This window comes from Cinclus cinclus, chromosome 4, assembly GCF_963662255.1.
Source record: "Cinclus cinclus chromosome 4, bCinCin1.1, whole genome shotgun sequence".
Classification (NCBI taxonomy): domain Eukaryota; kingdom Metazoa; phylum Chordata; class Aves; order Passeriformes; family Cinclidae; genus Cinclus; species Cinclus cinclus.
The window spans coordinates 36,192,355-36,218,501 of NC_085049.1; the positions used below are offsets into that span (position 1 = coordinate 36,192,355).

Below are 26,147 nucleotides of genomic sequence, written 5' to 3' on the forward strand. Positions count from 1 at the left end.
TCTAAGGACAGTGACTTTCTGCCCTAGGAAAATGAACTACATGTTCTAAGAGCCAAGGTGACATTTTTCCCTGTTATACCTACTATGGAAATTTGATGAGAGGGAGAGAATCCTTGAAAGCAAGTAGTAAGCTTCACCATGAATTACCATTATAACAAAATCTACAGAAAAGGAAAATATTCTGAAATAAAAAATGGTACTACAAAAATCTTAACCTTACTACAGCAGTATTTTACTGGATGCACAGTAAAATAGTAAATGCTATTACCTCATCATATGCAGGTTAACATTACCCTCAACTCTCATCACAAACCCTCCATAGCTGTTTTGCAATATGTCATTAATCAATGTATGTACTGATTGGATCCATTCAATTGGTGCATCAGTGTATTGAATGGCATATATAAACACGTTTCGAATACATTTATTCGGATATCTATACATGAAAGTAAAATCACTGGTACTCAAGCTTGTCAAAAGGGATGTTTTTCTTCTTCTGTTTTACATAAGACATGCTAATGGTTATGCCATCTGCAGTGTGATACCCAGACAAATGTAAATCAAAGTAATAGTAGATCAAGACAAGCATCTATCTAAAACTGTAATTTTTGTAGGTATTATGTTAACTCGCAATCTAAATATAAGCCTCCTGTCCCTGAAAATATAGGATAACTACTAGTTAAAGGTAACTTTTGCATTAAAAACTAAAATAAAAACTTCTGCACTTTTACAATAGATCACACAGCTAGTGATATATTTGTAAAGGCTTTTCATGAAGACACAAAAGACACTTAAATTATTCTAGGAAAATTTCAGCAGTTCCCCTAAAGACATCCCCTCAGTAAAGCACAGTAGAACATGATGACTTACCCAACACCCTCTTTTTGCAAAGCTGAGGACACAAATTTGAAGGTTTCTTCAATAAGCTTTCAACTTGCTGATTAGCTAGTAGGTGCTGTAAGTCACTAAAATACTTGACGCATATGAAATAACAGAGAGAACATACATAAAAACACCATAGGCTATTTCCCCCCCAAAAAAGACGGCCACTAAAATAAATACTAGTTTTTTTCCCTCTTTGGCTCATGAAACAATCGACTAGTTTACATCAAACTACAGAGCACAAGAGATGAATGGCAAGGCTTACCAAATAGTTGCATTTTCTTGCAGATGTGTGAGCTAGTTTTAAAGGCTTTATTGCATTTTTACGAGGTTTATAAATTTATTTTAACATATCAACAGTTGCCAGATGAGTAAATTCCTCTGAAATGGAGGATATTAGATATGTACTAATTTGGAAGTTTTTTAAAATATTGGGAGAGGTCTGCTTTCTTCATCACAAACACAAGTATTTTTGCCTGATAACCCTCAATTTTGTCTTATAAACCTCATACAAATTTAGCAATTTCTACTGCTAGAAGATTTTCGCTAAAGTTACCATTAAGTTTAGCATAAGAAAATAATAATGTTGTACAATTTTATGACAGTATTCGGTCAAACAGGCAACATAATGATCGAAATGTGAATTTTCACTATGTGATGAACAATGGACAACAAGAGACAGAAACAGAAAAGCTCGAAGGACTCACGTCCAAAACCTTTATACATCCTTTTCACTAAAAAGGAAAATTAAAATATAGTTTGTGCTCATACCTGAATTTACATGGTATTTGATACATAAAACCAAAGTCTGGGAGCAAATTCCAATTTTCCTCTCCTTAAAAAATGAACCAAATGAAGAGTTCAAGGCCAATAAGAGACACTGTGTACACACTGATAATAGAAAAAAAAGTTGGAAACATAAGCAATAATCTAGGCTTTAGGGAGCATGTAACAATTCTGAAAATAAAATTATTTGCTGTATTTTCTTCTTCCTGCCTCTCAAGTATGATTCTTGAAATGCTGACTCCTCCTGGGAAGCAAGTGATGCAGCACCAACACATGAACTCCTAGCATTTAGAGAGCATCAGGCCAGGGTTAGTTTTGAGAACATGAAAGCACAAGACTCTTTCTCACTATCTTATCATCCTATGGGTTTTGTGCATGACTGTCTTTTGCCTCCAAACATGGTTTTCTATTATTTCACCAATGCCTACCATAAACAGTGCACCCCTCAGCTTTCTTTAACCTTGAAAAGAAAGTTTGTGAATGGGTGGAAATGTGAAAAGAGAAGTCAGTAGCTCCTGGACTGTACTGGTTTAAAAGGTCAAGGATTAAAATAAGAAAAAATTTGGAAAACATATACTGGAAAAATACCACTATTTATGCCTGTTTCATATACTTTCCTTATTGCCTGGTGTTGGCCAAGTTAGAGATAGAACATAGAGCTAGATGGATCTTGTACACTCCCTGTAAAATCCATGTTACCTTTAAAAATGAAGAAGTAGCAGAATGAAGTAATTTCACAATATTCATTAAATCAATTTTTTTCATGGTTCAACCCTTCAAGGTAACTAATTCCACTTTAAAACATAAAAAACCCACATAGTTCATAAGCTTCTACCGATATGGCTACTCTTCTTATGTGCCTTCAGTGCAGAAGATATTTGATACAACACAAAAGTGAATTTGCATTTACAAAGCAAAGTCAAGGGTGAAGAGTAGAAAGTTGAGAGGGTCACAGGATTCAGCCTCAGCCAGGACTAGACTACAACTACAGTATGGCAGGATACCATCATATCATGTTTTCCTTTTTTTCCATTTTCTTTAGTCATATTCCTAAATTCTTGTTTGGTTCCAAGCAAATAAATAAAACCTTAAAAGTAGATTTGAAGAGAACTGATCAGGAATGGACCTGCTTGCTGTGTCCAACATTGCTCCACCCCGTTTCACAAAGAAAGGGAGACAATGTGAATCACATTCAGAAATTGCACAAGTGAACATATTTTACAACATTTCCCTGGCGGAGAAAAAAAATACATTCTAATGCCTGGGGACCTGCATTATGCATGACAAAAACTAAAAATGAGATAAAAACACCCTGCTCCATTAGAAAATGGGGGAAGTCCTGAGAGAATAAATGCTCACCCAGAAAAATAGATGTGAGGAAGAGAATGGTAGGATTTATACTTTTTTAAATTTCCTGAACAAAATAAAATTGTCTGCAACGAAATGTAATTCAGCAGTTAAGCTGAATATTTATAAAGAATATTTGGTCTATATACAAGAGAGAACAAGTTTTGTCAGCAGATTGCAATTTGATATGAAACTCTGCATTAGGAATAAATTAATTAATACCTCATAAAAATACTACACTGATAAAATTTTCCAAGAATAAAACTCTCTCTATATTTTTACTAACGAATTTAAAATAACTATTCAATAGCAGAACCTCTGTTAAGCCATTCCAACATCCTAATGTGAAATTTCATGACATATGTTTTTTTCTAAAATGGCAGAAGCAGCTTTCATGCACTTGTGCTGGAAAGTTTCTCAGCACTTCTCTGTCACTTAGATATAGTACCTGTGCAGTATTTAGCTTTTCTGTTTTTTTCACGGATACTGTTTTGCTCCTAATGTTAACATGTTTTTACAATTTAAACCATGTACATATAAAAATCACATACCAATTTTGTAACATGTCTATAAAGAATTACTGTACCACAGTTACTGAACTCAGTCTTAGACCTTTTAAACATGTACAGCCACAAAAGGCTTTTGTATCCTATAGTGAATTGTTTTCTGTGAAGTCAGCAGCAAGAAGCTGTAACCTGCAGCATGTGAATATGCACATACACAGCATCAGAGGCCAGGATTGCCACAGACCCCTCATGTGTGAGAGAGCCTGGCATTCTGGCACTGTTCCCTGACATTAAGGTCCCAAAAGCAAGGAGACTTTACTAACCTGCAGCGGTCTCTGTTTCTCACTGCCCTTAGGAGATTTCAGTCCACTTGTCTGTTGCTGTAAAAGCAGCTGCCTTGCTGCCTGGAGTGCCTAAAAGTAAAAAAAAAAAAAAAAACAAAAAAAACCAACCAAACAAACAAAAAACCAAACAAAAAACCAAAACCAAACAAACAAAAAAAAAAAAGAGAGAGAGAGAAAGTAAATCAATTTGACCAATTCCTAGAAAGAAATCAGTTACTCATTGCTAATGTTAGGTAAAAGTCCAATTGAGCAAACAAAATGCTCTCCTCTTCGATTTGTCTTTGCTAGATTTCAGACTTCAGGGTTTTTTTTCAACTTGAAACATTAAAAAAAAATATTCTGAAAGTACATATATAAGACTTCACTAGAATTTATGGACGTACATGAAATCCTGCAGGAAATAAAGTTAATTTGTTTGAAGTGCTTGAAGAGGAAAAATCATAAACTGCATCAATAGCCTCATTTCCACAAGGAACTTGTCTTTGAGTGTTCAACTAAAATGCCCACTCCCTTGCAAATTATCATTCAATTTGCATTTTCGTATTACAATTTGAAGTAAAAGCAAGTAGACTTCAAGTGTTACCAGAAGCTGTAATTAAATTTGACAAATCAACATCAGATTATCTTGAAAGTGAATTAATAAGGATATTCATTGAAGATTAAAAACACTTTTTGTACTTACAATTCAAGGAGAAACCTCTCCTTTGACAAAAAAAAAAGAGTGCAGTTTTAATGCCAAATAAAAATGAGTGGTTTTAATTTGCATTCTTAGGAAAATCAGAGAACAAAGAAATTATTACTCAACCAACCAGATCAGGCTCAGGGATGACAGTATCCCAATCAAAATAGAAGATGTTTTCATTTATTTTACGTTTTCATTCCAACTCAGCCAAATACAGTTAAACATATGAAACGTAAACAAACATTCCACTTACCCAAAGAATGCTAATCTACATTATCTTTCCCTATAAAATTAATTTTTAAATGTCAAATGTTATAAAGTGGTACTCATTTAAGAAAAAACAACAACAACAACAACAACAAAACTGATTCAAAACATTTCCACTGAAACTACCTGGAGAACTATTTTTTTCCCCTTAGAAAAATCAGCTCAATAAATAGCAGTTCTAGCTTTACAATACCTCACATTGTTATTTCTGTTATTAAAACCTACTGTAGATGGAAAGTACTGCAATAAATGCCATTTGATCAATGTTCCCTAAAATAATAAAGATTCTCAACTGATAAAGAAAGGTACAATTTTGATTAGACTCAAATGAGCTGGTTTTTAAGATAGTTTCTAGTATCCATGACAACAGTTGCTTTGACAAGATGTGCATATGGCATTACACTGCCAGCTGGTGTGAACAATGTTTGAACTACTGCATTGAGATGCTGAGCAAACAGAAAAAGTTGCCACGTCTTAACCCTCAGGGAAGGCAGTCGTCCCCTGATCAATTATGAAAAGACAGAGAGAGGGCTGCTACAGTCTGGCTCCAAGCAAGTTTTCTGAGAAGGCAGGCAGACATAGAAAACCAAAGTAAACAAAGTGAATGCACTAGTACCATCTCCTAACAACATTGATTCGTCTCCCCATAGAAAGCCCTGGTACAAAGTTTGCAGAGCAGACTTTTAACATTTGGAGACATTCCCACAACAATCCCTGTATTGTTTCATCAAATTCTCAAGTAATTATAGGTCAGCTTTAAAAAGAGTATACATTCCTGTGAATCTAAGCAATGAGACGCACAGAACTATCTTCTCTCTGCTAAAAATAAACAAAAGTTAACATATTTAAAAGTGCATTTGAAATATTTTGTTACCAGGGAACCACTGGGTGCATGATCTCTTCAGCACTCACATTTCTTGAGCATATCCTACAGGACAGTCCTTCTCTGCCTGGGATCAGAGTTAATTGTATCTGTTGATTTCAGGAGTACCACGATTTGTTCCCAACTTCTTGCAGTGATTTAAGCAAAAAACAGATTAAAAGCATGAACAGAAGGTCTGTGGCAGATTTATATTCCTTTATCTATAGCGCTCTCCAAAAGGAAAACTTGAATGGAAGCAAGAGAACAACTGCACTCCTGAATTCATGAGAGACTATAGAGGAACGCTAACCTCACCACTTGGGATGATACTGTCAGGAGAATGAGACAAGAGATCTGGAGTAAGAGGAAATGGAAAAAAATATAAAGACAATAATCTTTTCTTTTTGGCAGTTGCAGAAATCCTTATCTTCCTCAGCAGCAAAGCCCTCTCATCAATACAATAAAACAAGCAAGTAAGCATCTTGTAAGGCTGTACATTTACAGTACTTGAAAATTAGAGAATTATAGTCTGCTGTATCTTAGATTTAATCTAGACAGTATGATTTCAAATTGTGGCTAGCATACTCCCATGGAATGAGCCTAAGTATGACTTCCTACAGCTAACTACAAAAAGAGTCACACTCCATGAAAAAGCAAGGCAGCACAACAGGATATGCTTGCATAAAAGGCTCTACTACTTAAACTATTTTGATTCATATGTGCTGGTTGGGAATATCTCTAAAGGAGTAAAGGCTTATCTTTTAATACAGAATGTCTTATAAATGATGACTACCTGAATACTTCAGTGATCTTATTGTGGCAGTTTAGATTATTGTAAACACAGGAGATAGGAGAAGAACAGAAAACAATTTCAAGAGATCAGAGATGATTTAAAACTCATAAGGAGAAATCACTGTCAGCCTTTGTTCTTAGAGCACTCATCATATGGTATTTTTTTCTCCCAGTGTGCTGCTTAACTTTACATTTTGCTATAGGGTAAACAACTTCCCAGAAATACTGTTAATTTCAAAGCATTATTACTGACATTATTCATAAAGGAAGATCATGAGACTATAAAATATTTGTTCTAAAACTTCATTTGTTCCTATTAAATCTTTGCAAAACAAATTGACAACATGAAAGTATCTTGCAAAATTAATAGTTTAACATCTACACTTCCAGTAAACACTCATCCCATGTATCATTTATAAATTTCTCTGACAATAACATGATCTAAAAACAGTGTAATGAAGACAAAATAACAGACTCTTATAAATCTAGCAGATCAAATTTATGTTGAGTCCCACCTGAAGTTAATGCAGAAAGAACAGATTCTAGGGCAGTCAAAATTGTACCTAGTTTCCAATAACACTTGTTTAAAATTCTGTAGGAACTTTTCCTTAATAAAGTTATCTAAATTAGTGAAATTCTAAAAAGTCAGTGTAGACAAAAGCAATAAAAACAACTGAGGATTAGAAACTATTTTAATTACTTAAATGAAAATCCTTATAACACTTTAAGTAATGGCTCTATAGGAAGGAAAATTTGGGCATATGGTTTCCAGAACTCACTGTGTCTTCTAGTAAAATCTTTACTGGAAGGACTAGTTCTTAATATCTACTATGAAGCTTTGGCATAGCTAAAAGATAAGCAGAACAGAAATTAAAACAATTGCATATAACTCACACTATTGAAGTTGATAAATTGCTGTAGATTTTGCCGTTTGTTGGCAATATTACTAGGAGAGATAACTTCCTTTAATTTTGTATCCTGAACCCTTCTATTTGATGTAAGCATGATTTTAAATTATTTTTAAAGTTTTACAATTTTAATAAAGTGGAAGCTGTCACCTGAAGATGGTAAACTTATTACTCTGGTTTTTAGAAATTAAATATATGTGTATTTTTAGGAAACAGATGTCACTCATATCCTTCCTTTAAAACCCGTAATGTTTAACCTATCAGCCTGTTGCATTTGAGACGTTAAAATGAAAAATGACATCTATGCCCATTAATATCGTCAATGTATAAACAGCACAGCGTGACACATTCTTGAGAGCTGAAGGCTACAAAATCTCTCTGAAACATAAATAACAAAGCACTCAGAAGGATATTTGATGTTGATATTCATCTCCGAGAAAAACACTGCTGCCTGGGCTTCTTATGAAAATAGATGCAGCCCAAATGGATCTCCTGTAATTGGTTTCAGATAGCGAGGTCAAAAGAAATATGATACAAGAAACTATTATGTGGAACAGGCGAAACAAGAATGTTTATACAGGCACTCCCTATTTATACTGACAAGAGGTGTATACTCTGCAGATAACCAAAACCAAAACACTTGCCAGAAGTCAACCAGACTCCTTTCTTTTCTAATTCTGAATTCCTATTTTATTTTTTCAAATGACTGCATACCCTAAATTCCTGCTGAACGTAAAATAAGTTTCTGAACATTTAAGTTTCCAAATGGCTGAATATGTCAAACGAGAGTCATGTCGCTGGTAGCACTATGCAACCGAAACGTATCAACATGCTAAGCTGGATTTAAGGCCAAAGACTGCTCTGCACTGGTTGAATAACAAGTTAACCAAATTATTACATAGCTGCATTTATTATAAAAACCACTTCAGGAGAACCTCTGACCCTTTATAACCTGCTCAGGGCCTATTCTCTGGTTGGCTCCCAACAAAAATCCCAGAACTACCCATAGTTGCACGAAACCCTCAAAAGACAGTCACTGAAAGACAGCATTGTTCAACCCTTCCTGATAGCACTCAAATGATATTGCTTAACCTTTGTCTCTCACCGATTGTGTTTGCCCAGAAAGTTGTCTAATGAATATCAGAGTCAGTCAGCACAGCATCTTATAATCTTTCCAAATGGAAGCAAAGAAGTTAGCACTATTCAAAGAGTCTTGAATTTAAGATGATCCAACTCCTTTCCAGCAGCAGTCTGTTCAGAAGCCTCCACAGAGAAGGCAAACTCCCATTTTCCCCAGTAAACAACACTCTTTTTTTCTAAGCCACACAAAGAAAATTGAGGACAAATCTGCCCCACCTGTTAGAAAGCTCACCCGTGTGTAACAGAAATCCAAGCCACATAACCTGTCTGATTTCACCCAGGAGAGACAGACTGAACAATTTTTAGTGTTTGCCTATAGAAGTAGACCAGAGAGCTGAGGCAACTGGCACCTATCTCAAAGAATACATTATCTATAAAACCTAGTTGTTCCATAAGAAGGATTTCACTCAATTAACCCAACATCAGACTATATCAATACTCAAACAAAAATAAAGGTTTTTCAGTCTTCTGAATCTAGCTTAGGGTGTCTTGCCTAGTAGTAGAAAACAAACCTGGAAGACATCAAAATGTCTGAAACTATATAATACTCCAGAAGAAGAGACAATAGTCTTTGACATAGTATTACAATCCTGAGTGACTCCTACCACCAGGCTGCGAGACAGGAGGACAAGAAGTGGTAGTGCCCACACACACAGTAGAAAGCCCAACCCTACCGGGTGGGATTAAGTGAACATAGAATCTGTTTGAAAACATTCACTACATTAACAGTACAGGAATTTGTGCAAATGATAGCCTGGCTCTTGGATCCCCAGGCTGCCCAGCTTTTCCAAGGTTGGGAAAATTCTCCAATTTGTTCAGGACAGCAACTCTTAAGCTTGGGGAATTTCAAAATAAAACAGCAGAGCACATTGAGGGTTGGGGGCGAGTAGGGAAAGATGTTCTGGATCACAGTTTAACTTACATACTCACACTCCTCAAGTGCTTCAGTTTAGAAAGCATAAGAATATCTCTGGATATGGGTCTTGTTCCCTTGGACTAAAAGCACTCTGCTGTTGGTTGGTTGGTTGGTTGGTTGGTGGCAGGGGTGATGGCGTTTGTGTGTATTTTGTTCTCTTAGGCTGATACTGCCAGTTTCAGTATACTGAGGCTCTGATTTTGATTCAGAGTTGTGGTCTTCCCTGCAACACAGATGCTACTAGAAGAAATGATCCTCAATCTACCTGAGCTTCTGTTCTATCCTGATGCTATTCAGGATTAATTCTCAGTTGAAGAGAAAAAGTAACAGTAATAAAGTGATAAATGCAACATGAAGTTTTATAATGCTGTATAATAAAAGGAAATTAATCACATAATTGTCATAAACCTATTTTCAAACAGCAATTTATCAGAGAGAAATTATGCATCTGTAGTTATTGACCTTTCATTTCACCATGACTGATTTGTAATTAGACTAGTTTTGTGAAAAATAATAGTTAATTACCAGATTTTTTTTTTCACTCTAATTGTTTATGTTGTTATTGTTATGTGGTTTTCTTTTTTTGTTGCTGTTGTTGTTGTTGTTGTTTTTGTTTTGGGGCTTTTTTTTGTTGTACCTTTTTTTTTAGTGTCCTCCTTTTTTTTTGCCTGAATGAAGGATGCTAAATAAATACAGGGCACTAGTAATTAGCAGTTTACATCTTTCATTTTATAAAGCCAATATAAAGCTCTCCCTATAACCCAATTCAATAGATTCTAAAGGCTTTTGCAAAAACAACTTTTTAATTTTCTCGCCCATTATTTGGCTGACCAAGAACTAGAAACAAAACACCCATAACAGTTACATGCTTCAATTCCTGGTGGTATTAGCAGGAATGTCTTCCCCGTAGAGATAGTCTGCACTGGTCATTAGTGCTCCATGTCAGACCATGCATAACATGGTGCCTGACAGCAAATCCAGATGCTTTCCCCAAAGCTCACACCAGCTGAAGAATGCAAATGTCAGGGGTTAGGAGAGATGGGGGCTTACAAGACCGAAGTTGTGCTTAAACCTGACAATCTCCTTTCTTTCATCCCACATGCCTGAACTTAACTTCCTTCTGTATACACAGAAGCAAACAATCTACTCTACTTCTTTCCTTCTCCCTACATTACACAGTGATTTACTGAATTTCTGAAATTTAAAAAAAAAACCAAAAAACAGTGCACACATCAAAAGCCAGCAACCCAAGCTCACAAATATTCTGACACTGTTATATTTTTCCATGGAGTGGGATTTTTAAAAGACTGGAACATGTAATAGCTAAACAGGAGAGCTAATCTCTTAACTCTACATAAAAATAATGTGGTAATGGTGGCATGTACCAAATTTCCACGTGAAAACTGGTATGATCTATTTCCAATGAAAATCTGCTAACTGAAATATAAAAGCTATTTAAGTGTGCAGGCAAAGGAGAACAATCAAAACAGCCATCCCATGTGTGATGCCAGAAATTTAAAAAATCATTAAAATTATTAAAAGTTTATATAATATTATGCTTATATGGTAGAAAGTATACATAACATTTGAAAGGAGTTGGTTAAAAAAAGACCTTCTTTCAAGTCTGGCCATTGTAGACATTCCTTTATTGGCTGTGAAATTTACTTTCAATTAAAGCAGTCAGAAACAAAGTAGTGTTGACTTAGGTAGAATAATAGATGATTTGATAATTTATAAATAAGAAAGGAACTGATGCAAGTTAAATCTAGGTGGTCCCATGTGTGTTAAGATCAAAATTTGGAGCAACTTTGGGAGTAGAAAGAAACAGATTATCAAAGGAAGCATTGTAACTGTTAGAAGGCTGTTAGAAGGCAATAGTTTTAACTGCTATAAATCTGAAAGGAAATTTTAAAATTAAAGACAATGAATTAATCACTGAGATTATTAATCAAATTATTAACAAAAAATCATCACCAAGATATAAACTAAACCAAGAAGTGAGGCAGCTACAAACCAGATGGAAGCATGCACTCAATCATTTTGTTCCAGCCAACAGCAAGATTCCCAGAATAGAACCTCAAGTTTGAGAGGACAGATCTGAAGACTGATTAGTTTCGTTAAGTAATACAGAGAGGTAAAATAGCATGCGAAGAGCAAATGCCAAAACAATTTTACCTTAAAATAGCCCTTGCCATTTAGAAGTCTGAATAAAGTATGTCTGTCTTTACAACTTATTTTCAATTAAATTACATTCTGCACTCACTGGTAAAGGAGTGCTGACACAAAGTATCAGAAGCACAGATTCCTCATCCAGATACCCTCCTTGCAACTAACCAAAACTACCCATCAAAGGAAATGGATCTACATGGCACCAAAATCAAATAAAATTACAGTAATTATGCTAATCAAACTCTCTCAGCCAATCCAAGTGTGAGAAATTACATATCCATTGAAGAGCTGCTGATTGAAAGGGCTCCAAATATTTGAATAATAACAATTTGATTTACCACTGCCCTTACAAATCCATATCCAGAGGAATATGTAACCATGAAAGGAAATATTATCAAGATGATCATATCAGGTTTTTAGAGTATGGGAGGAAGGCACAAAAGCCATTACTGAAATATCCAGTTCATTATCAGTGGAGAGGAAAAAGGTCATGACTGGGTTTCACATTTGAAATTATAAATTTAAAGGGTGTTTTAAATAGTTTTAATAGTTCTAATTATTGACTTTTAGTTCTTGCTCTTACTAAGAGCATAATTTAAAGAAATCTTAAATTTAATACATATAGCTGTGATGAAAACCATGCATTGAAGACATAAAAAATCCTGTCATATTATTATGATAAAAGCAACTATGATATAAAAATAGAAGTGTCATATACAAAACTGATATTTTCTCTACTTTCCTCAACCTTCTAAAGACTCAGTGAAATGCACCCAGCTTGGGACACAATGGTTCAAAGAAGTGGACCATTTTACCAGTAACCAGATAAGAACGGTAATAATGATGTCAATGAGAAAATCCAACATGGGAGAGCAGAAGTCTGATCATAAAAACAGGAATAAACCCCAACCATAAAGCAGTAAGAGTCATCAGCAAGTTTCTGCACAGAACAAATTAATTGTATTCTATGGGAAGGACTAGCAAAAATGGCCTTAAACTGAATCCAGGGAGATTTAATTAAGTTTAAGAAGAAACTTTCCAATGGTAGAGTAGTGGAGGAGTACAATAAATTGTGTACATGCTGCAAAATCATTATTGCTGAATCTGTTCAAGAAGCATCTTAAGAAACAGTTAAGAGCACCGATTCTGCCCTGGGACACTGAAGATCTTCAGAAGTGTCTCACAGCCCTATTTTATATGATTGTGTGGCTCCTGTGAAAGCATGCCAAGTTCGGATTACTGTGATGTCTAACACCTTGCTAACACATTTCAAATAACACCATGTTCTCATAAACCGAATATCATGGAGCTCTGGCATGGTTTGTTTCCATAGTGAGCTAACAGCAGAGGATCAGCAAGAGCTACACATACATTGCTGCTCTTTGGAATTTTCCGACCTTACATGACCACTTTTGTGTTTATGAGACTATCCTTGAAATTTTGTACTGCACAGAGAAATAGTGTATACAGAACAGGAGATGGCTTAGAAATAAAAGCTCTGTGCCATAACTGCAGTCAGAGTCACTGATCAGGATTCTTGTGTCCTCACCTCCAAGTATGGGCACAACATTAGCAGAAAAGAAGATATTACAATTCTCACTAGAAACAACAGAGATGTGGCTGAAATGGAGAACTAAGAAGAGGAGAGAAAGATAAGGCAAGAAAGAGGATCCAAAGCACCTCTAGATCAACTTAAGTCAGACATCTCCACAAATAAAAAGAGGCAAAAACAAACTGACCCATTTTTGGTCACATATTTAATGTATTAATTTGATCCAAAATCACTACACTATCTCAGCCACACTAAAAATCTGCCTATATTGCTAAGCTGAAGCAGCTGAACTGAAATCTTACTACACGTATTTTTTATTTTTTCTTATGGATATTCTTGAGTTGCTTTCTAAAACTTCAGTTAATATAAACTAAACTAACAGGAAGATATTCAATAATAGAATGATTAGGGGAAGAAACAGTAAACATGAATGTAAACAGGCAATATAACAAAAGCCATTTTATTTGCAATCTTTCAAGTCTTTTGAGAAACCATATTTTGGAGAGAGACATGGAGTTTGGTCTGCAGTTAAAAAAGTAAACAAACCAGTAAAAATGTGTCTTGATATGAGATAAAGAAGAAAATTATGCCAATAGCAGACCATTTCTAGACACTAAACTTATCAATGGATGCACTGGGCAGTAGTTTTGAATGTGCTGAAAACAAAAGGTCTGATCTAAACTTCTTGGAATAATTCCAAGCACTAAAATCCAGTACTAAGTGTGGACAGTGAGACTCCAGAGGAACCTCTGTTCCACTAGCACAAACTGGTTTACATGTTTATATAAAACATGTAAGTGCTATCTGTGTTTGCAGTCTACTCTGACCTGCTTGAATTATTACAATTTCAACTCTTCTCTTGGACTGCTTATCTACTTTTAACTTTTTGGTGTCTATCATGATGATCTAGCAGGCACAATCCAACACACAGACCTCTGTCTCTGAAGAATACCAATCTTCAGGTTCTTGCTGTAGTTGGCAAATGAATTGTGTGTTTTGAAGGGTAGCCTTAACAGTCAGTGTAGACAGTGCTAGTGAGAAAGCATTCTCCACTTCGGGGACTTTTAAGAGTGAAGATTATAAAAAGAGTGAAATGACAAAGAGCTTTAATTTTAAGCTAAAATGCAAGTATAAAGAGACAGGCAAATGTCCTCAGGCTCCTCATCCCAGTTTCAGTCCTTGTGAGGACATCTAGTAGGAAGTATATTCTTTATGATTAGAAACTTGCAGGGATGAAAAAGAAAAGACCCGAAGCTATTAAAATTGTTTTGCAGAAGAGGAATAAAGATATTTTGCAAATCCCAGGGCATTTAGGTGCTGGAGAACTGATAGCAGCTGTGCAAGGAATTCCCAAGCAATATGCATGAGCAATGCAACAGGTTAGGCATTTGAATTGAAAGGTAGATGTTTCTATCACACTTCATCAAGTTCACCCAGGAAAAAAAATATCCTTTTTATCCTGCCTTGGCACCTACAGTAACCTTCCTAAACAGCAAGGTAATCAAGAAATTATAATCGTAAATATGCTCAGGGGAATTATCACCTTTAAATGCATTTGTAAAAGCAGACACACCCAGTTGTTGGTGCCTAACATATGTAACACTTCATATCAGTTAAAGTCTCTTCTGGTATCAGACTGTAAAAATTTCCTCTGAACCATGCAGCATACATTACATAATCACTATAACTAACATGCACATAAGAAAAAAGCACTGACTACCTAATGCATGATCAAAATATGCGGGAAATTAAGTTTAGATATAAATTTTACTCCATATATTGCTTCAACTATTCTTGCTTTACATAAATCAAAATTTAATAATCAGCTTTTATTTTTTCAGTCCTCTGTCATGTCATGAACTTACTATTATCTAAGCTCAGTCACTAGTTTTCACTTCTAAAAGCACTCCTCTTTACATATGGCACAGAGTACAGATTTCATGTCCTAGAAGTATTGTCCAAATTCTCCTTTCTATAATACCTTCTTTTTCCTTCTTGGTACATTTTAAACCTCAGAAAACTGTAACTATATTGCCTTTTAATTTAATTTACTAGGCACAATGCAGTGCATCTTCTCCATGAACATCTATCTATCTTACTAGATTACCACTTCTTCATACCATGAGTTTCAAGTATCACACAAAACATGAATCTATTCCTGACTAAATATCTCAATACTAGTACAGTGTTATAATCTATAGTGAACTTTAATTTAGCTGTTATTTTTTAAATTTTATGTCATCTATTAGAGATGGATTTTTTATTTGCAGGATGAAATGTAGATAATTTCATCTCTGAGATTTGGGAAAAAAATACATGACAGACACCATAGTATTACAGTATTTTTAGTCAGAAGGCCTTGCCTTTTATGAGAAAGCCTTCTGGATAATGCCTATTCGTCTACTGCAATTCCCAGGGCTCTTCTTGTGCCATAGGACAGTGGACTGAAGTAAAAACAGGAGAGAAACTATTTTATGTGAGGACTTTGGGATGGCTTTGAAATACTTTCTGGAGCACAGTTTATGACATAAGGCTTTTGCTGCTACCTGAAGAAAGAGCTGTGGCCAGCAGGTGAAACAATCTTTGATTTTAGATGAATGCCAGAGGTTCTCACCCTCTTCTCCAGCAATCCCCAGTTTCATTAATAACACTAAGACATGAACCCTGCAAGCACTTTCATGTATAGAGTTACAAAAAATATAGGAAGTGCATTACTGGAAAAGGTATGATGACAATATCACTTTTACCAACTCTCTCAGGCTTCACCTACACTGAAAACCGGAGAGTGACTGAGAATGTGATTTTCTGCACCAGCAAGTTCTGGGCATGCATTTTTTACCTGTGCTGACACACAGTCTCTCAAGCTATGCCCTGGCACAGCTCTGCAGTCAGACTTTTCCATGGACCAATTTCACTATGGAATTGGGTACAGCTATCCCAGTTTTTGGGACTAAAATGCTTATTAGCTCAAGTGTGTTTCACCCTGTGTCAACTGCTCAGTTTAGTATCCAGGAACTATGTTTAATTTTCTAGCAAAGATCATGGCTATGTGCTTAAAACAGTTGAGCCACATATTGTTTTGGAGTCTCTCTTGGCAGAAGCATCCAGGTTGTGATTTTGGGATGGCTTGTGACAATGTCAAAGGACTTTAATTTCATATTTGAACAGGTTTGAAAAAAAAAATGCCAGAAACAAGACCAGACACTCCACGGTGGGGGAATCAAGGCTCCTTCCATTCTGAAATGCTGCATCCTGAACCTCCCACGGTGTATCTGCTGATGAGTTTTAAGTACCAGTTTTATATGGACACCTTATGCATCTGGGATGAGCTCTACTGATGTAAGTAAAAACTTTGAAAATAGCCACTATTTTATGAAAAACCTTAATTTCTTTTACCAAAGAAGCAGTGGCAAAAAAACGAAAGCATCCAATGCATCTGTTTCCAGAATCACCATCAATCAAATCCACAAAAACAGTACCGTATAATCATTTCAGTAAATAATTATATGGTTGATAGTATTTCTCATCCTCATGTTTAGGCACATAAGGCTGAGTATTCAGAGTTAGGTAATTTGACAAAGGTTCTAAAGAAATTAATTTCCTCAGAGCTCAGGTTCGTCACCAACCCCAGGAGTACCACAGATCTCAGTGCTGGGACTGAACTCCATCTGCTTCTGGTATAGGAGTAAGAGGATTGCTCAGCAAAGGTGACTGGAACTCTGGAATGAGATGACAGAGAGCATTGCAAAGGCTTTGGTGCATCACCAGTGGCGTTTGCACAAAAACAAGTAAAAAGAGCAAAAAGGTCCAACTTCAAGAGCTTAAGGGATTAATGAGATTTTTCAGGAAAAGCATATTGTGAAAATGAAAAGTGTTAGGAATTTATTTAAGAACAATTTAATTATCAGAGGTACTTTTCTTTAGATTTTTTTCTGCATCAGAATTTGGGAAGATTCTGGCTAGAGGTTTTGTGTCTCTCTGAAAAATAATTGAATTACTCCTTCATTGCTATAAAGACAGAGAATAGGTGAATCACAGAAAGACTACAAGGACTAAAACTGTACACTAAGGACAATTTTTAGAATTTTTTTACAAGTGCAAAGACAATAGCACCAAAATAAAAATAATGGAAGTAATGCTGAAGAGAAATTAAATTTCTTTCCATACAGAAGGCATTAAGAAAGACTCATATAGTAATCAGAGTACAAACACCAGGGCAGAACAATATCACTCAGAATAGATATTTTAGTGACTAGAGATGATTATGCTACTCAAGAAAAAAAAATTAACTTTACTTAAACTGACATCCTTAATTTCCAAGGGAAGTGTTTCTCTGACTAGTCTGACACAGTTTAAGTAGTATAGTCTCTCTTTTATAACAAACATTGGTAGACTCCATAGTAACCTAATAGGCACCATCCTTTGAAATCTGAACACATGGAATTCACTCAAGCTTTTACATCATCTTGCAAGACAAGATATATCATGATCCCCATTTAAAATTATTTACATGTGAATTAATAGCATTCCAAAGTAGAAATTTTGCAACAAAGTTAAAATTTAAAAAAAAACCCTAAGAGCAATGCCTGCAGGAATTTTCACCTCCACCAATCGTTAAATTTGTTGGAAGAAGTGATTTCTGAAATTTTGGCAAATGCAAGCAGTAGCAACCTGAGCATTTATTTCCCAGGTTGTAAGTTTTTTTCAGACAAAGTTTTTTTAACATTTCTTCATTTTTGAGAACCACAAGCCTCTGTTGCAACTCCTTATTTAGTCTCTGTTCTAGAGTATATTTTTGAAGTTTTGCAAACATATTACTCTATATTATTTATGGCAGAGCGGAATTCTGATTTCTGTTCAGATTGGGTTTTTTTCCTTAGGTGTCACAAGAAGACAAAAGAATGACACCTAAAGCTTCAACAACATAGTTTTATAAAAATCAAAAATGAAAGATAATGAAAAGAAAGTTTCGAGAGAAAAGAAGGGGATTTAGCAATGTACATTCACAGTCATAAATTATGGTGTTGTACCTAACCTGTCACAAACCATATGCATTCATCCACACTGTAATACAGCTGCAGCAAGTTTCCTGACTTTCTCAAGTAAAAATAAGGTTTAGGAAACAGAGGTAATTCAATATTTCATACAACAGCCTTTACTGCATCCTCAAATTCCAATAATTAGTAGGACCAAACATAGGAAGATATCTAGTCCTGTATCCAGAGTTCCATTTCTGAAACTGTTTTCTATACAGAAAGGACCAAAAGCTTCTGACAAGCAAAGGAAGAAGGGACAGGTCAAATCTGTGTTAGATTAAATGCTTATACTTTTAAGTTTTACCATATGTTGATTGTCTAGAACATTACAAATATAATTGAATACAAAATATCTTTATAGCAGGGGTGTTCAACCAATACAAATTAGCTGCAATTAAATCCTGCCCTTGTTAATTACTATATGTGTTCAACTGTCAATCTCTCATGTCTACTCACACTGCAGCTAATTTCAAGCAATATCCAAAGGTATATAGATTTCAAACAGATTTAAAACCCTTTGGTCTAGTAAAGAGGAAACGCAAGGCGACAGTGAAATTCAAGGCACAGACAAACTCCATTCTGCCTTGAGACACAAGAATGGAGTGTGCAGAGATGTTAATTTGACTGGGACACCTTCCACCAAGGGCTAACAATTCTGTAGAATCTTCAAGGCAGATAGAAATGTTTCTGAACAACAACACTCCCTCTCTTTTATTTTTTATCTTTCTATTTAATGATATTGGAAGATGCCAGTTGATATGCTTGCAAGTACTGACAGCTGCAGAAGAAATTTGATACAGATCTTTTAACTATCCCCAACAATGAGCAAGGAGATAAGCAACAGACTGAGTGGTAAACACCATTAAGTAATTTATAGCATTTCTGCCTTATTGTGCTCTTTTACTATGGAATATACACAGCATAAACTTATATATATATATACATACATATATATCTGCGTGTGTGTGTGCATTATACATTCTAGAAACTAAGTTGGAAGAAATTTTGTACTGTCTTTACTGCAGATATGTATCTTAAATGTGGGGCTCAAAGAGAGAACAGTATCTAAGTAAGATGTGTAATTGCACTTCTGCTAACACAAAAATCTAAGTTCTTCGCCTCTAAACCTCATTAGTTTACAAATACTTCTTTTCTGGTGTAGAGAACATCTAGTTCATACATTCTGCTTGGTTCCCTGGTGAACACACCATTTGTTTTCAAACCAAAATCAAATCCTTTATTCTCAAAGTCCTAGTCAATGTGACCTCCTGAAGAACCTCATCTACATTTTCTTCTTCTGATCTGCCAGCCTTCCTTTTCTTATTATGGTTGTCTTCTTCCCTTGGTGACTCCAAGGGCTTCCTTACATTTCAACAACATTGTAGCCTCATCTTCACCCATGTTTCTGTTTCACTCAAGAACTTAAAAAAGTCTTTTCTCAAAACCTTTTTCAGTTAATTTCCTAATACTGACCTTAATCTTTCCAAATGTTGTCTTTACATTTTAAGACTCTTGTTTAAGTTTAAATAAATAGAAATAATAAATAAAAAGTAAAAAAAACCAAAACATAATACATAGACTGATTTAATGATGTTTCATTTGTTCTTACCCCTGTTCTTAACTGCTCTTTTCTCCTGTATTTTAATCCCTGCTGAATCTAATTTATATGCTGTGATTAGTATGTTTAGAATAGTCTTACTTTCAGCTGGAAAGGGTTCAAAGATGTTACGGCTTTGTAGTGCTACAGTATTATTTTGCTTACAGTAGTAAGCATTCAGAATATCTATGAAGTTCCAAATGAAGTAGGAGCAGAAGCAATAACAGTCAACTGATTTTAAAATATTCCATGTCATTTTTATGTAATAATAGCTGCAGTTAAAGCCACTCTTCACTGTGAATAGAATGCACATGAATAACAGAGGGTTTTTACATGCCACACATAATAAGCAGACCTGCATACAAAAACATTTAACATATAAAGATAAGTGAGGTCATTGGAGGAGAGATTTGCCAGTAAAGAAGAGACTAGGACTCTGTACTGACACTTGGGTAAAGTCCATGAAGCCAAATATGCATTTGCCTTTGGATATGGGCATTGTCTTCCAGGCAGAAGGGAAGCTGAAAGTGCCATGTTCAGAGCCCTCTCCACAGTGGTGACTACATTTGCACATAACTGACTTCACCAATCAGAAACATGCCATGTGCAATGTATCGGAGAAATAAAGAATAGAGACTAAAGAAAACTGCTCTGAACAGCAGCAGAGAATGCAGAAACAAAAATGAGATAAAACAATACTCCTCATTAGTCTTCTATTTCCTCAAATCTGAGTATTGAAAAAAGCAAGTTAACTACACGTAGTGTAGCACTAACTTACAGGCTTCTACCAGGACATCTCAAAAGATCCTGGTACTGAGAAGAAAGACAGGTAATCTTTATTTTTGTGGGCTTTTGTTTGGTTTCTTTTTTAATGGTAACAAATTCCGTGTTTTTAAAAATTTGACTGAAATTCTTTAGGAGAATCCTAAACAGGGCAGTACAAAAATCTGTTCGTTCTGAAAAATGGCCATCGTCTTCAAGACAGGCTGCAGTTTGCCCTTTGTGCTTTGAGACTGAGAATTCAAAAATGCAGACCTACAATAGCCAAGCTGCCCCTTTTTATCTGGAGGCTTTGGGTATCCCCCAAGATTTTTATATAAATGTAGTGCACTCTGGTTTACATTAGAAAAGGAAACATTTATCTTATCACATTGATATCGGCTCAGTACAATATTACATTCTGGAATAAGAAAATATTGCAACTTTTCTTGAAAAGGTCAAGAGGTACTGTTTATCTTCAAGGCATAATGAATTACATCGTATTTCCTCCTGAAGAAACTCTGAAAGAATGGAATATGTTTTGACGCACAATGCACAACTCAGGGGTCTGTGATAGTAGGTGGAATAACAAACAAAGCTGTAGTGGAATACTTCAAGCTTCAAAATTCTGTATAAATACAAATTTATGTGAGAAATGCTGGCTAACAAGTAGTGCTATTGCTACTAAAAAAAAATATGCATGACAATTCTAATAAGGCATGACCTTCAAATCTCGTCAGCCTCTTAACTGCATCCTAAATTCAAGTTTACTTACTTAGATTATTACATGTGAAACTTTATAGCTGTTCAGCTAGGTAATGTAACAGCTACAAGTTTCTGGTTTCCAATTTTGTAGTCAGAACACTTCTTTTTATTTATGAATCACATTCTCTCTTATGTCTGACTGTTTGGTTTATGCTTCAGGAGTCACACTCTCAAGAAATGTTTCCAGTTATGTTTCATAATGTTAAAAAAAAATTATGAAAACTGAATCTGAAATCCCAGTAATAGAGACTTGTGCGTCCTCATATTTTCTGTATCAGGACCAGTAACTAGTAAGAGGAAATTTTAGTGGGAAATCTATGATGATACTTACAAACAAAAACCACATTTTTCCCACATAAAACAACAAAAAAAAACAACCAATATTTTATACAACCTCATCTTTCAATAGCTCATCTATTGTATCAATAGGAATAATATGTGACTTGGTCCTGAATACTAATTTTTCAAAACAAGTGAGAAATTGAATTAACAAATTATGAGGGTCTGTGGGAAAAAAATGAGTGTTAAACTAGGGAGAAATGGCAACACAATACATTTGAAAAGTCTCTACTGCTCTGCAAATTTCCTTTTGCAATCATATTTTGCCTATTAAGAAATCAGCAGAATGCAGATGGAGATTGGAGCAGTAATCTGGAAGGGAGATGTGTGTCAGCATGCCCCTTTTTGTCACAGCCGGGCTGGTTGGCTACTACCTACTAGCCAAGATTGCTGCAAGCAGCTTTTTCTTACTCTGTCCAGTTGGAGCTCAAAACAGTGATCACTGTGGTCAGCTTTTACTTTACCACTTAATACAGGAAAGAAGTACTCACCGAGCTGAAATTCGTCTCAAATGGCAAGTGAGAGCTAACAGCACCAGCTCTTGTAATCTGTTCATTCAACACAAGAACTCACATTTCAATTTATTCTGCCATGAGATCTTGAAACACACAGTGGTCAAAGAAGAATCAATAGGTAGGGGGTGCTCTAACACACATTACAGATCTTTGGCTGTGTGGAAAAAAAAAAAAAACAAAAAAAAAAAAGGACAAACCTGGAAATGGGAAACCTGTCCTGACTAAACGTCGAGGACAGTCAGGGAGACATTTTTAACTTCAATTCAGATAAAAGGTGAGAAATAGAGTTGAATACAGAAATCTCCCTATTTGTGGGTACTGGGTCAATAAGAAAACAATGAAGATCAATACGAACTGTATCACTTGAGGGCACTAAGCCTCCATCAGACATACAAACAGAAATGCCACATCAGTGACAACAGCTGAACAGCTTCAGTGGCAAGAGCAGGCAAGATCTCAATATCAAATCTGTTATCTGAAATAAAGTAGCTTAATAGACTGAGCTTGAAGCTACATCGTGCGGGAGAAAAATCACAGCTAGATCAATTTCCTAATGAATATGCCAAACACAGATGTTTATGGAGTAAATCAAGGCTTCATGTTTTTTAAATAAGAACTGCTACCCCATGATACAGAAAACGGGAAACAAGAAAAGGAAATACATCACTATAAGTAAAAAATAAATATTAACTGGAATGTAATATAATGATCTCATGGTTATGGGATGTGGAGACATTATCAAACTGAATAAACAGACAGAGTTGGGATCATAGAGTTGCTCAGCAAAAGGTCTGTTTGGAAAATTATTTGAGTCTGCCCTGTCATATACAGAAGTTAAGTAACTGTTAGAAGAAAGGAGAGTGAAATGAAAAGACCATTTATAATCAAAAACTTCTGAATAAATTCTCCATTAGTTCTTTTGATTTCTAGTAGATTTGTCTCCTCTGCTTTTCTTAACAGAACAAAAGTTTAAGAATACCAAATCATTTAAAGTATCATCAAACATATCAAGAAATTTTTTGCAGAAAAATGAAACAATACCTACTGTCATCAGATTTCAAGATAGTAATCATGACTGCCTCTGTCCAAAACTGCAATAAACAAAATATGTAGAACACTCTCTCTGCTTTTCTTTCAAAAGTATTCTTACATTCTTAAAATATATCACAATCAAAGGAAAATGAAATTAAAAATTGCAGACTTACAGGATGGTTAGATTTCAATAGGACACTTAGGTTTTAATAACTTACTATCAGATTAATGATAAATATTAATAGCCCTGAATAGGGCTATGCCCAGTTCTGCTACTTGGCTCCTAAGTATGTCATCTGAGATTGAAGCAGAGTAGCAGAGTTTTTGATCAAAGTAATACTCCCAATTTTAAGAAGAGTGCTTAGCATGCATAAAATGCTTAAAACTCCTAAAAAATTGCCTTTCAAGTCCAAACTGCTAAAACAGTAAGCCAAATGCCTAAATAAAAAGTATCAAAAATGAAATAATGTTCCATATGTTTAGCCAAGTTATCTTTTGTCCCTTACTATTTAGGGAAAAAAAATGCATATAAGAGGATAGCTCTGCTTTCTGCACCTTTTAAGAAAAGTACCTTTGACTGTAAAACTAAATGAAGTTTTCTACTTTGATTTTTTACATTTTATCTGGCTTTTCTGCATCTTATTTATCAGGTTCTACCAATGGTTTTCTGTTGGAGGTTTTGAGTCATTTGGCCACAGATTTCTCACTGGATTTTAACAACCAAAATTAATAAATGAATTTTTTAAAATAGTTAGGAGTTTTTTCTTCATACTCTTTTTTGCGTGTAGCAATACTGGATAAGAGTGTTGGTAAATTACAGTAATTCAGACCAACTGAAAGGACTGCCTATATCTCAGTAAGTCAGGTTACCATTCTTAGGTTCCTCTGAGAAGGAACTGAGGATATCCCTGGACTTGCTGGGCATTTTAGATTTAAGACTTGGCCTCTCAGAGCAGTTTTGATATTTTAAAACTGTTTTTTTGGCTTTAAGAGACATTTCTGAAGGGTTTGTCTAGCTCCAGGCACTTAACCCTGGTTTGCACTTGCAGTGCACCAAAGGCTGCAGCTTCCAGCTAGGAAGTCACTGATTGACTGACAAAGAGTCACAGTATCCTGGCACAGTATAGGGAGTACAGATTGAAACTGTATCCTTGATGAACTCTGCACATTTTGAAAAAGAAACAAAACCAAGGAGAAAGTAGGTACTGTCTGAGGTTCTGAAAAAATTTTGGAGCCCAGATTAATAAGCAAGAGAGGCATTGACTGAGAAGAACAAAGATATGGGAAAAAAATGTATTTTGTGATCATTATGCAATTATTTCCAACCTGTAGGAGGGGGAGATGAAGCAATTAGTGGCCATCCTTGGGAAAGCAGAAATAAAACAAGCCCTTTTCTGCCTTGAGAAATCTTTCCCATCTCATTCACATCACAGGGACTGATGGAAGTCACAGTTAGCCCTTACAGCACTTTTCTGATCATTGGGCTATGTGTAAAAAAATATTTGATATTTTTGGCCATTCTTCCCTTATATTGCCAAAAACCCTTCTTCTCCTTCAAACTGAAGTTTGTCTATTAAGCCTCAGGTAGCAGGGCTTTTGAGATCAGGAAGGATAAGAAGAGCCCTTATGACCCTTAGCACAGCTAATCATAAAAAGCAAGAAACAGAGTAAGATATTTCCTCATTGCATTATACAGAAACAATTTGGGAGTACTGGCATTGATAACAGATTTTTCTTATTTCATTATTTTGTTATTTTATTAAGGAAGCCATTAAAGAGGAGGAAAATCTCCAATCAGAAGTTACAGCATATCATGCTAGGTGTTCAACAAATACTATGCACAGACAGACCTTGCAATAGTTTGGAAACTATGTTCATGAAGGACAAGGGGCACTGAATGAAAGGATAATAAAGTTTTGCAGTGAAATGTTTTTCATGTATCTATTGTGATTCAATGATGTAAAAACAATAGGTTAAAGAGTATTTTGTGTTATCTATTCACATAAATGGCATGAAGACAGATTTTTGGCTTCTCTTTAAAAGCTATGAAAAGCAGCCCAAAAAAAAGAACAGGATAAGTTATTTAAGAGAAGGTTTTAGCAGCATGAACCCACACAGCAGCAAAACTGAAGTGTGCTAGCACTTCTGTTGTATGCAGATAGGTCCTAATTTACATTCTGGGTTACTTTAGCACCTAATTAATATCAGGACTGGCAGATGAGTCTGTGCATCACAAACACCACCAAAATGGGGTTAGTGTAGCCTGATACACAATACTTGTGCTTCAAAGATGCTCACAACTTCCGGCATAGAGTTTAAGTATTCCATATTTTTCCCTCAGATTTGTACTTCTGAACATTATTATCCATATAGACACCATGATTGTTTTATTCATTCTGGTTTTTCCCAAGCAGGTCACGTGACTGACTTTTGACCCACTGGTTTATAAACCGTTCCATGTGCCTACACAAGCAAAAATTACATTAAGTTAAGAATGCAATGGAATAACAAAGGATTATACAAATTGAAGTGTTTGGGTTTTTTTAAAAAAGATATTCTTAAGTAAGAGGTGTCAATAGAAAAAAAAGAAAGTTATCATTTTACTTAAGCAGGATTATAAGTATGAAACAAACTGAATGAAAGATAGCCAAACATCTTTCATTATCTGCAGTAATGTTATATACAGCAGTCATGGCATCAAACTGCAGGCATGTAATTAGGATTGCTCTGAAACAGCAAAAAAAGCATATTGGTCACTCAGATATTTTTGCAACAGAAGATGAATTTTTACTGATTTTTTTTTCCTTGACTGTGAAGATCTTTTTGCTTTCAAGTACATCCTGAAAACTCCATGGCTTTCTCCTCAACCCTCCCTTAACAGTTCCTCCTCTGTCCTTAACTCTGTATTTGCTCATGCACATGTGGAAAACAGCATGTTTTCCCTCCTATGC

General features: G+C 35.3%; 1 protein-coding gene across 13 annotated transcripts in view; it reads right to left on the minus strand.

Moving 5' to 3' along the window:
• The window catches only part of FOXP2 (forkhead box P2), a 185,244-nt gene that overhangs the window by 115,733 nt on the left and 43,364 nt on the right, over nt 1–26,147 (minus strand). For 11 of the 13 annotated variants that reach the window (XM_062491091.1, XM_062491090.1, XM_062491095.1 and 8 more), the window contains one exon: nt 3,845–3,934. The exons of the other annotated variants lie outside the window; for them this stretch is intronic. In XM_062491091.1, the coding sequence (XP_062347075.1) occupies nt 3,845–3,934 (90 nt within the window). The remainder of the gene's footprint in view (nt 1–3,844; nt 3,935–26,147) is intronic. 13 annotated transcript variants of the gene reach the window in all.